Source organism: Quercus suber, unplaced genomic scaffold (assembly GCF_002906115.3).
Source record: "Quercus suber isolate HL8 unplaced genomic scaffold, Cork oak 2.0 scaffold_1142, whole genome shotgun sequence".
NCBI classification, from domain to species: Eukaryota; Viridiplantae; Streptophyta; class Magnoliopsida; order Fagales; family Fagaceae; genus Quercus; species Quercus suber.
Window position 1 is genome coordinate 1136 of NW_027070544.1, and position 11430 is coordinate 12565.

General features: G+C 35.8%; 2 protein-coding genes across 6 annotated transcripts; one reads left to right on the forward strand and one right to left on the reverse strand.

Annotated features, from left to right (window-relative positions):
* Positions 1-413: 413 nt before the first annotated feature.
* Positions 414-4816, reverse strand: LOC136065768 (probable L-cysteine desulfhydrase, chloroplastic). 3 transcript variants are annotated; one of them, XR_010627372.1, is made up of 3 exons: positions 3268-4816; positions 1063-1289; positions 414-889 (listed from the first exon to the last, which is right to left on the reverse strand). XR_010627372.1 is itself a non-coding variant. In XM_065769398.1 (2 exons), the coding sequence occupies exon 1, from the start codon at positions 4619-4621 to the stop codon at positions 3272-3274; it is 1350 nt and encodes a 449-aa protein (XP_065625470.1). In that variant the 5' UTR covers positions 4622-4815; the 3' UTR covers positions 414-889; positions 3268-3271. The 3 variants fall into 3 exon arrangements, 2 of the variants coding, with proteins under 2 accessions (XP_065625470.1, XP_065625471.1); XM_065769398.1 differs by lacking the exon at positions 1063-1289 and having other exon boundaries at positions 3268-4815; XM_065769399.1 differs by lacking the exon at positions 414-889 and having other exon boundaries at positions 999-1289.
* A 1233-nt stretch (positions 4817-6049) lies between these two features.
* Positions 6050-11304, forward strand: LOC112002967 (glutamate--tRNA ligase, chloroplastic/mitochondrial). 3 transcript variants are annotated; one of them, XM_024035138.2, is made up of 13 exons: positions 6050-6217; positions 6331-6910; positions 7547-7668; positions 8090-8272; positions 8492-8610; positions 8768-8816; positions 8931-9032; positions 9180-9282; positions 9430-9493; positions 9898-10012; positions 10294-10394; positions 10589-10802; positions 10892-11304. In XM_024035138.2, exons 2-13 carry the CDS (start codon positions 6541-6543, stop codon positions 11120-11122), a joined length of 1773 nt encoding a protein of 590 aa, XP_023890906.1. In that variant the 5' UTR covers positions 6050-6217; positions 6331-6540; the 3' UTR covers positions 11123-11304. The 3 variants fall into 3 exon arrangements, with proteins under 3 accessions (XP_023890906.1, XP_023890914.1, XP_023890921.1); XM_024035146.2 differs by having other exon boundaries at positions 6335-6910; XM_024035153.2 differs by having other exon boundaries at positions 6054-6217; positions 10646-10802.
* The last annotated feature ends 126 nt before the right edge of the window (positions 11305-11430 follow it).

Sequence of the window (11430 nt, forward strand, 5' to 3'; positions counted from 1 at the left end):
TTCATAGCCTTGCCTTACAAACTATTACTCCTGCCTTCTTTATTAATAACACCTTAATATTTATCATCCATCTTTGTGGTCATTTAGCATCTCTCATATTTTAAGAAGGAAGTCAAAAAATTAGCCCAATGTTTAAGTGAGAGGAGGGGGGAGAGCCTTTTACTTTTCTCTCCCTTCCATTGCAAACATACCGTGTTTTGCTGCCTTGGGATAGTGGATTTATCTATAATTGTGAAAGAAGGTTTTTAAAGGCAAGAAAAATAAGTAAAACTACACCTGTAAACATGAAATATACCGTACCATGGAGAAAAATGTGACGTACTCTTGCATAGCAATGTTTTATTTGTACCTTATCTATTTTTGGAGAAACGAGTTCGGGGAAGTCAACATTGACAAGTGATATGGGAAGGATCAACCATCAAACAATACTGTGCCCTGTTGAGCATTAGCATACATTCCAATGTTTCTGCAGTCCAAGCTTCCTGGCATAGAGTCAAATCTCTGATATCATCAGTTATATATACTATCTACGTAAATGTAGCAAACCATTCGAAGGATTTGGATGAGAGCATGCCCTCTTCCATTAGTCTTTGTTGAAAAGTAAAATCAACAAAGAAATTTACATCATTGCATAGAGAGGATAGCACAAGCAACTAATGTAAACTTAAAAGTTCAATTAGCAGCTAAAAATTTAAATGCTTATAAATGCCAAATAGTCGGGAGAATAGCTCTCATGGTGCCCAACAGATTGAAAAACATTTCTTCTCAAATCATGAAAGCTAACTGTTCTACCCTGCTACTTGCCATCTCTGCAGTTTGTTTCTCCTCTTATTTTGGGAGTGCATGGTAGCAAAACCATGAAAAGTAGCCAAGCAAGCAAGCCACATATCTGTTATAAAAATAATTTAAAAAAAAAAAAAAAAACCATATTTAGTGCCTCATTGAAGTAAGATAAATAGACAACAACACAACACAAATGAGTAGTAATGACTTTCAAGTTATTGCACAAATTCGCAATAGCTATACGGAATTCACCAAGAGTCTGTTAAACATACTGCTCACCTATTTACATTTACAAGAGGGATTGAAGAACCAAAAGAAGGCTTCCTCCTTTCATCTCAGTAGCTCCATGCCAACACACGACATTTCTAGGGAAAACCACTTATCTCATAAAGGCATTAATTATCACTACTATGCCTCATGTTTGAAGTGGCTAACAACAGTTCTATGATTCAATTATTCATTGGTTTCATACCCATGAATAATAACAGGTACTAATAGAACTACATCTGTTCACAGATACAAACACACATGAAATATTCCAAGTCATACTATCAGTTACCAGAAATATAATACAAACACTTTTACTATTAGCACATGAAATAAACTTGAACCGTTGTCAATAAAATTGATCTTTTTTTTTTTTTTTTTTTTTTCCATCACAACATTGAAAAGAAATTTTAAATTCAGCTGACAGGAATGACAAAACACGATTTCTTAAACTGAACCAAGAAACTGATGGTAGTTTTTTAAAATAAGAACAGCAAAACTGATACCAAGGTTAAAATTAATTAAGAAATTAAAAAACACCAACCAAAATAAGATAATAAAGAAGGAATTGGTTATGAGTTTTCAGACTTGCAATATTTGGTGTTGCAGAGGTTGTGTGCTTTCTGTTGGGAGGATTCATTGGGATGTTCAATTTTGTCGTTCAGTGCATGATTGGGAGCTGGAATTGTTGGTTTTGTTTATGGACATTACATTGTCTACTCTTCATCTGTGCAGGGTCTTGGTCCTAACAAAGTTTGTTGGAAGCTCGCAATGAATAGAGGTTTTGAGGTTTGAGGATTTTATCTTTCTTTCTACCCTCCTACTATCATATCTTTCCCTTGAAAAATGGTATGGCAATCGAGGGTTCCTCCAAGGGTAGCTTTCTTTTCATGGTCTGCTTCTTTAGGTAAGATTTTAACAATAGATAACCTTCGGAAAAGTTTTATTATTGTTCTTGATTGGTGTCATATATGCAAAAGGTATGGGGAATTGGTGGATCATCTTCTTCTTCATTGCTCCATAGAATATGAACTGTGGTATTTGGTGTTTTGTTTGTTTGGAATTCATTGGGTTATGCTACATAAGGCTATTGAGTTGTTCAAGTCTTGGCAGGGTAAGGTCAGGCGACATTGCAATATAGCTATTTGGAGGCTTGTGCGACAGTGCTTGATGTGGTGTACTTGGCGAGAAAAGAATGCTAGAAGTTTCGAGAGATGTGAATAGTCTATGCTAGAGCTTAAGTCTTTTTTTCATACTCTCCTTGAATGGAGTTTGGGTCTGTCTCATTTGTAATGTTTTTCCCTTCTTGTTTACTTGATCGTAGTATTTTGGTTCCTGATTTTTGCCCCTACAGTAAATTCCCAATATACTTGGGTTGGCTGGGATTTTTAATAATATTTTATGTTACCTATAAAAAAAAGACTTACAATATTTGGTGACACCATAATCTAACATCAAGTTGGAAAGATATTAGTAGTGCTAAAGGAAAGATATGAGATTATGGATATCATGAGACCTTAGGAACCACTAAGCCAACCACTAATATCAAGTAAGAGACATGATATAGAACAAGCGGATTGTTCACAAATTAAAAAAAGCCCATGAAAGATTTTAAAGATAAGGAGACCGAAAAGATGCAAGTTAAGAATAAAGTGATTTAAGGATAAATACTTACTGAGTTGCCTAAAATGATAACACATGCTAACAGGTTGGCTACATAAGCAAACATAATACATTGCATGGAAAAAAAAAACACGTTTGAGCATTTGGCTTTTGCTTATTTTTGGTAGCTTATTTGGATAGTGTTTATCATAGATATGGTTTTTGGTAACTTTTATGTTAAATGTATTACAAAAAGTTAAAAGCTAGTTTATTAAAAAAAAGGCTAAAAGTTAGACTATTTGCAAAAAAAGTTGAGACAAAAAGCAAAAAGAAAATCCTTTTGGTTTTTCCCAGGGATAAAAATAAAAATTACTCAATTTCCAATTTATATCTCCATAGTTTCAAATAAATGACAAGACAACCTTATCATCTCCATAGTTTCAAATAAATTATACAACTTTGAAATCACACTCATTCGGCAGAATAATAACTAGACTACTACTTAACAAAAGAGCAGAGGAACCAGAGTACTAGACACAAGGAAATGAAATTGTACCTTGTATGACTGACAAATAGCTTATAAAATCATTAAAAGTAGATGAAGGGAAAACATACCCCTTCAACCACGAAGAAGAGTGCAAGTGAACCCATCGCCAACAAGCTCATTAATTGCATCCCGGAACTTGTGATAATCATCAACTTTGTTGTAGACTTGATAAGAAATCCTTGCATAGCCAGTTACCACATCAACCTCCCCATCTTTCGGTGCCCTGTAATAAATAGGCACTTCCACACCAAACTTCTCCCTCAAATATGTTCTCAACTTCAAAGTATCCAAATCACTTGAAATCCCCAAACAAGCCGGCAACCCAACCATGATCATGCTGGCACACATCTCTGGAGGGCATCCAAGATTCGTACCCCACGCTTTTGCCAACATCTGTCCCATCTTCACAACATTCTCATGATTCCTCTTCTTGATCCCCTCAATACCACCCTCGAACCTATCAACAAACTCAAACACCTTTGGAACCACCAACTGAGCACTATAGTCCCTAGCCCCAACCCAAGCACTTTCCACGGCCAACCCATTTCCATACTCGTGAGTCACGACCGGATGGTGCAGGTCTAAGCACTGGGACGATTTCCTACAATACAAAAATGCAATGGAAGGCGGGCAAAAGAACCACTTATGCAAATTACTAGTGTAAAAATCAGCACCAATGTCTTGCATATCAACATCAGTACACCCAATCCCATGAGTTGCATCCACAAAAACTTGATCCACACCTTCCTCCCTACAAATCCTAACCAATTCCTTAACAGGTATAACTACAGTAGGCATTGAAGTTATATGATCAATCACAGCTAACCTCACTTTCCTACCATTCTCTTTTCCTTTCTCTAAAGCCTTCCTAAATTCAAACACAATCTCTTTATTAGAATTTACAGGAAAAGGCAAATGCACCTCAATAACATGCCCGCCGGCACGGGTGAGATAGGCCTCAATGGACTTCTTTACAGCTCCATAAGCATAGTGAAGCATAATGGCAACATCTCCTTGATTGAATTTTCCTTCTGCGAAGCTCCAGGCGATGTTTTGGAGGACGATAGCAGCTGCAGTGGTGGCATTATCGACGATGGAGATTTCGTCGAGGTGTTGGGCATTGATGAGGCTTTGGAGGAGGGTGCGGGAGCGGAGAATGCCGGGTTTGAGGTGGGAGAAGTAGAAGTGATCGGGTTGGCTAAGGAACTGGAGTTGGAGGTGTTGCTGGGAGTTGGTAATTGAGGAAGGGCAACAGCCAAAGGAGCCATTGTTGATGCGAGCTATGGTGGAGTCGTGGTGGCTGAATTCTGATTGGATTTCAGCTTCTGTGATGAAAGAAGTGGATAAAGATGAAAGCTTTGGCCTTTTTGGGATGTGGGTATTGGAGTCACCATTGAGATGAGGGTGAGACTGAGAGGCCATTGGTGATGGAGGTTGTAGCTGTAGCCTGTAGGGTTTGGAGTTTGGAGAGAGGGGAAATGATCAGAAGTGAGCGAGATGATAAAACTAAGAACAAGTTACAAGTGGGAGTAATGGGAATTGCTTCATTCCATTAGCTTCATTCCATTAACTGAATAAACTAATTAGCTTGAGACATGTACCCTCCACTTTGTTGTCTCTCTGTTTATTTATTCTTATCTTTCTTTAAGCTGACTTTGGATTTCACTGAAAAGAACCCACGGCTGCTTTTGGCCCTTTTTTTTTTTTCATTGTAGGTGCATTGTTTACCAGACATGCAAGTATAAAAAAAGCGAAAGCATAAATTTTACTTTAAAAATTAAGTTTTATAGTACTATTTATATATTAAAAAATTATTTTATTATAATATTTTTAATAATAAAATTTTAATTTTTAACAATAAGTAGTATCTAAATGCCTCATTAATATGGTTATTTCACTTAAAAAAAACGATTGAGTTAGATTTCTAAATAGTGTTTGCTCTATAAAATTCTAAAAGCCTAAAACCACAACAAATTTTATTTATGTCAATAAAAAAAAAAAGGTGTTTTGCAACCAAATTGGAGAGATTGATTTTAAATAAATCCATGGCCAGATTGATTTTGAATCTGGGTGTTGTTATATACTATATGAGATTGTTGCTGTAAAGGCATTCTTATATTTAAATTCCTTTATTTATTTAGTTTACTTTCAATAGGAGCTGGTCTTCTTCTGTTTTGAAATGCATTTTGCTATGCATAAATATTAGTTACAAAGCCCACGTCTACAAACTGCATTAATAAACTGATATGTGCATTGCAATTGATTACTTAGAACATGTTTGGTAGACTGTAATAGACATTATAATGTAATAGTTATTCTTTTTGTTTAGTTATTCTTTAGTTTGATTATATTTTTATTACAAGAAATAGTCATTTCTTATGAATAGCTATTCTTCAACATGAGGAATAATTATTCATTTTTAAAAGGTGGTATTAGTTATTCTTTAGTAAGTGCAATAATTTTTATACCTAATATATTTCAAAATAAACAAACTTTCTATATATATCTAACAATTATAAAAATAAAAAATAACACATATCTCTCTTAAATTTAAAAATAACAATTTTTAAGGAGATATAATTGTACGAGTAAGATATTTTCTAAAATAAATGTTAAATTTTATTCTAATGTTATAACTCACAATCAAACTAATAAATATATTTAATTATTACATTACAACACATTTTATTACTAGTAATAAAGATCATAATTTTTATCGTAATTTTCATTCAAGGTACCAAATTAGGAGGGACAGCCTTTTCTTCCGTTTATAACTATACAGTTTTTTCTATTTTAATTTAGATGACTGACACGTAGCACACATAATATCCAATGGTTAAAAAACGTCCATGACATATTAAGATGTCTCTCTCCCTTTGTTCCTCTTTTTCTCTCTCTTATCTGCTTCTTTCTCCGATCAACAACATAGCCCTCATCCTTTGGTGGGCGGTGGCAGTTTGGACTCGGTTTGGTGGTGGCGCGAAACTAAACAGGGAGGTCGTCCAGCTGGGTAGATGGGTATGAGTTGGTTTCTTTGGGATTTGCAGATTCTGATTGAATGAATATGGGTTTGGGCGCTGTGTGTGATTAATGGCTTACAGGTGACTTTTTTTTTTTTCCTTTTTCTTTAGGCAGTGCCAGTGGTTGCGGAAAATTAGATCGGATGTGATATGGATTTTTTTAACAGTTAACACACCAACTGTTATTTCTGTTTCTTCTGTTTTGCCATTGATGTGTTTTAAAGTAGCACGTGACAGACAGCGTGAGTTAGTGTGAGAGAGAGAGTAACATAAGAATAAGATAAAGCGCTGTTGGGTTTGAGATTGAGATTGAGAATTACAATGGCAACGAGCTTAATAGGAACAACGCCGTCGTGGATGAGGATTAGTATAATCCCTGAGGTTGCTCCTCCTTCTTCCATTTTCCGCCAATCCTGTCTCTTTTTTCACAAACGCTTTCGCAGCAGCAGCCGCAGAAGTTTCTCAATCTCGGCAGAGGATAAAGCAGTCCGCGTGCGTTTCGCTCCTTCGCCAACAGGGAACCTCCACGTGGGTGGAGCTCGAACTGCGCTCTTCAATTACCTCTTCGCAAGGTCCAAAGGTGGCAAATTTGTGTTGAGAATTGAAGACACTGACTTGGAGAGGTCCACTAAAGAATCTGAGGATGCCCTCTTGCGAGATCTCTCTTGGCTCGGTCTTCACTGGGATGAAGGTACCCCCTTCCCCTTTTCCCTTTTATTACACTTATTTGCTTGTTTCACCTATGCTATGCTATGCTACTTTTATTACTAATCATTCAATTTCTATTCTGTTTTTTCATTATAGTTTTTAAGCAATGCTAGAAAGGTACAAAATTCGCCTGTGTGTCTATGCATACTGTCATATAATTTTGTTTAGGGCCGGTTCCAACCGCCAAAAAAGGAGGAGGGTTGCAGTAGAGTGATGGGCAACATAATATTTAGTCACCCTATTTTTGTTGTTGTTGCGGCTAAAAACACAGAAAGTTTCTCAATTTGACACCTTAACAATTATGAAATAAGGTGAAATCTTTTGTATCACAAGACTTAATTGTATTTATTTGTTTATCTTGCACACATTCTTAGCTATGATAGACGGTTGGATACTGAGATGGAGTTGGAGTTGAGTGATAATTGTCTTTGTCTACTCATAATTAGCATTCCTTGTTTTCGTTTGGTTTTTATACAATTCTATCTGTGTTTTAGACTTGCCTGCTTCCTCTATTCAATTATATGTAGTAGCACATTGATGTCCTTATACTTCTGAGCGAAAGGTGAATCAATTGATTAAGATATAAACTCTTAGTAATATTGTGTTTTATACTTTGTAGGTCCTGGTGTTGGTGGAGACTATGGTCCATACCGACAGTCCGAAAGAAACTCTCTGTACAAGCAACATGCTGAGAAACTTTTAGAATCTGGTTATGTTTATCGTTGCTTTTGTTCCAACGAGGTAATCAGCATGAAACTTTGAAGCTTGTGTTGGTATTACTTACGAGTTATGACATTGGAGTAATGAAAAAGTTGTTTTTTATGAAAAAATGAACTTGTAATCGGCATTAATAAAGACTTACTGTTGATAACTTACTCATATTTTCTATAATGTATAGCATGGATAAAATCTTGATTTTCATTCTTAGTTCTCTCTCTCTCCTTCACTCACATTGGTTGAGGGCATAAATCTTTTTTCCAGCCTTCACCATGCTGTTTCAGCAAAACTAGTACCTTTTGGTTTTAATTGTCAGGTAGTCATTTATTTGGACTACAAGCCTTATTAGCACAATCTTTTTGCGTTCTGGAATGCATGTTTCTACTTAGGGGGTTTTGTGAAAATGTATTTTCTACTTATAGGTTCTTATCATTATTTTCTTCAGGAACTGGAAAAAATGAAGGAGATTGCAAAACTAAAGCAGCTGCCTCCTGTATACACTGGGAAGTGGGCAACTGCAACTGATGAAGAAGTACAAGAGGAGCTGGCAAAGGGAACCCCTTATACATATCGGTTTCGCGTGCCAAAGGATGGGAGTTTGAAAATTAATGACCTTATTCGAGGCGAAGTTAGTTCTTTACATTTTTTGGGCTCCCTGTAGTCTTCTTATATTACAATTTTATTTTATTTTTCATTTTTCATTTTCTTTGGGGCTTTTCAAATTATCAGATGGGCTTTTGCTCTGCCAGCCATCAACTTTAAGTAAATAATCTAGTGGATGTAGCTAATAACATAATGTTAAATCAAGTTGTGTAGGATGTTAACTTTGTTTGATAGTGAAATGAAGGTTAGTTGGAACTTGGACACGCTTGGAGATTTTGTAATAATGAGGAGCAATGGGCAACCTGTTTACAATTTTTGTGTCACAGTTGATGATGCTACCATGGCTATATCACATGTTATAAGGTATTACGTCCAACCTCCTTAAAATTAAGGGAAATTTGATGTTTACCTGTCTGTAAATGTAGCAAGTTTACCATCTCTAATTTTTAATTTTTCTTTACCCTGGTTGTGGTCCATGTTATGTTAAGACATCTTATTCTTTCAAAACTTGCATTTTCAGGGCAGAGGAACATTTACCAAATACTTTAAGGCAAGCACTGATATATAAGGTACTGTTAAAAATCTGAATCTTTTTTCCTGCTTTTCCTTGCTTTTGGGTTTTTTTTCATTTTTAACCAACAGAGAGAAACTGATTGTGGTCTCTATACATTATTCTACTACAGGCTCTGGGATTCTCAATGCCTTCTTTTGCACATGTTTCCTTAATTCTTGCACCTGATCGGAGTAAGCTGTCAAAACGGCATGGTGCAACTTCTGTGGGTCAGGTAATTAATCTTTATTGCTTGATTTGTACTTCATGCAGAAGCTGGATTATGAGTTGTTCTTGTGCTCTTCTTTTTGGTCATTAGCCTTTCTTGTTGGCCTATATTTTTATAAGGATAAACATTTCCAGCTTTTCTATCATCTAACAGTTCAGGGAGATGGGATATCTACCCCAAGCAATGGTGAACTACTTGGCACTTTTAGGTTGGGGAGATGGTACTGAAAATGAATTTTTCACCCTTGAGCAACTTGGTTAGTGATTTTGAATCCTCTCTCTCTCTCTCTCTCTCTCTCACCATGCTGATAGGCTCATGTGGATAAAAAAAATACAAAATTTGTGTGCGCATTTATTTTTCTTTTGATCAATTTCTTACCTGAATATATTTTTGCAATTTACAGTTGAAAAATTCTCAATTGGTCGTGTCAACAAAGGTGGTGCTATCTTTGATTCTACTAAGTTAAGGTAAATATGGCTTTTCGGTTACCATATGCTGAGAAAACGTATTTGTTTGTTACACCCAGCAAGCAGTCCCTTTGACTTGAAGATGTAGAGTTTAAAAAATGTTATGCAATGGATTTATCAAAACAAAAGTTACGCAATGGCATGTTTGTTTACATTTTCTGATGGTTGCATATATCGTGTAATATTCCAAATTTAAAATTTTGATTTCCATGATTTGATTTTGATCGTTTCTCGATAATTTGGGCTGCCTGTCACTAAATACAAAAGATGGTTTATTATATTTTTGAATGAGCGAGACTATTCCTAAATTATGGATGTACTGGAGGTTAACTGTCTAATAGTATGCAAGTTATTATTGTGTATAGTAGCTGCCTAATAGGTTCTTGTATATGTTCAAATTAAAGGTGGATGAATGGTCAGCATTTAGGAGCACTACCATCAGAGGAGTTGACCAAGCTTGTTGGTGAGCGCTGGAAAAGCACTGGTATCCTCACAGAGTCGGAGGGGACATTTATCCTAGTAAGACTCTTTAGTATTAAAATCTTTTGATTGCATTGAATTATAATTATAAACTTCAAGTTAGAGAATTTCTTTTTTCTGTTTAGATTTAAGGTGATCTTGTAATCCTTGGCATTATTGTGGATTATACTGTTATTTAAATTATTGGATTATGTGGTCTGCAGCAGAAAGACAGGTTACTGTAGATAATTTATTTCATTTTGGTTTTATGATGTCTTAATATCCTATAATCAAGCGAAGCAAGCATGTTGTAATAGTTGAAATATAATTTTGTATAATAGGAAGCGGTTCAGCTGCTCAAGGATGGGATTGACTTGATAACAGATGCAGACAAAGCACTCTCAAACTTGTTATCTTATCCTTTACCTGATACTTTAAACAGGTTATATACCTTGCACTTAATTCTGTTGTCATATGTCATCATTTTTTCAGTCTGATAAGCTCTTTCGTATTTTCTTAGTTGAATACACATTTTGTCATCTATAAATATGCTTTTCTACTGGATTTTATTTCACTTAATTATTGCTATAAGTACCGTTTGGGAGAATGTTAACTGTAATAAAAAAAATGCTTCAGAATAGGTTTGGCCCCTAAGAACACAACCATATCCAATTACAAATTCTCTCTCTGCAGTCCTGAAGCTAAACCTGTCTTAGAAGATAAGCTTTCTGAATTTTCAGCCGACCTCATAGCTGCCTATGACAGTGGTGAACTCCTTGGTGCTCTTGAAGAAGGGCATGCTGGCTGGCAGAAGTGGGTGAAGAACTTTGGCAAATCGCTAAAGCGCAAGGTGGTCTTTAATTAGAGAGTGATATATTTATTTTACTTACAGTATCTGGCCATGAACTGAAAATCTGTCTACTTTCATCCTTATCACAGGGGAAATCACTCTTCATGCCTCTGCGAGTGTTGCTAACAGGAAAACTCCATGGCCCGGATATGGGTGCAAGTGTGCTTTTACTCCATAGAGCTGAAACCTGTGGTGTTGTTGCTCCAGAAGCTGGGTTTGTGACATTGAATGAGAGGTTCAAAATGCTGAGGCAGCTTGACTGGGAAGCATTAATAAAGGATCAGTCTCCTTTGGAATCTGCTGCTGCTATATCAAACTGAGAATTCACAGTTTTGACCGGCTATTTCTAAAAATGAGTTCATCCATATATTTTTTCAGAATGTTTTTTTTCTGTTGTCAAGAGCAGTTGACTTGATTATGAAGGTTCCATCTTTAGTATACTATCTGCCATTTTATAATGTTATGAATGCAATAAGTAAGTCTCCCTTCTTTGGATTGGTCACAGAGCATCTATTTTCTGTCATTTAAACGCATGGAATGGTTTTGAATTTGAATCAGCAATATCCATCCTTAGCACTCAATGAAAGATGGCTCTAGGCGATTCTGTATGTAAGCATGAAAGTGATGA

Bases quoted from the DNA above. Each gene is read 5' to 3' on its own strand.
- LOC136065768 (XM_065769398.1), bottom strand. From the start codon at position 4,621: ATGGCCTCTCAGTCTCACCCTCATCTCAATGGTGACTCCAATACCCAC.
- LOC112002967 (XM_024035138.2), top strand. From the start codon at position 6,541: ATGGCAACGAGCTTAATAGGAACAACGCCGTCGTGGATGAGGATTAGT. The intron at 8,817-8,930 runs GTACTGTTAAAA...ATTCTACTACAG, and splicing joins GGCAAGCACTGATATATAAG to GCTCTGGGATTCTCAATGCC. The intron at 10,395-10,588 runs GTTATATACCTT...AAAATGCTTCAG, and splicing joins TTACCTGATACTTTAAACAG to AATAGGTTTGGCCCCTAAGA.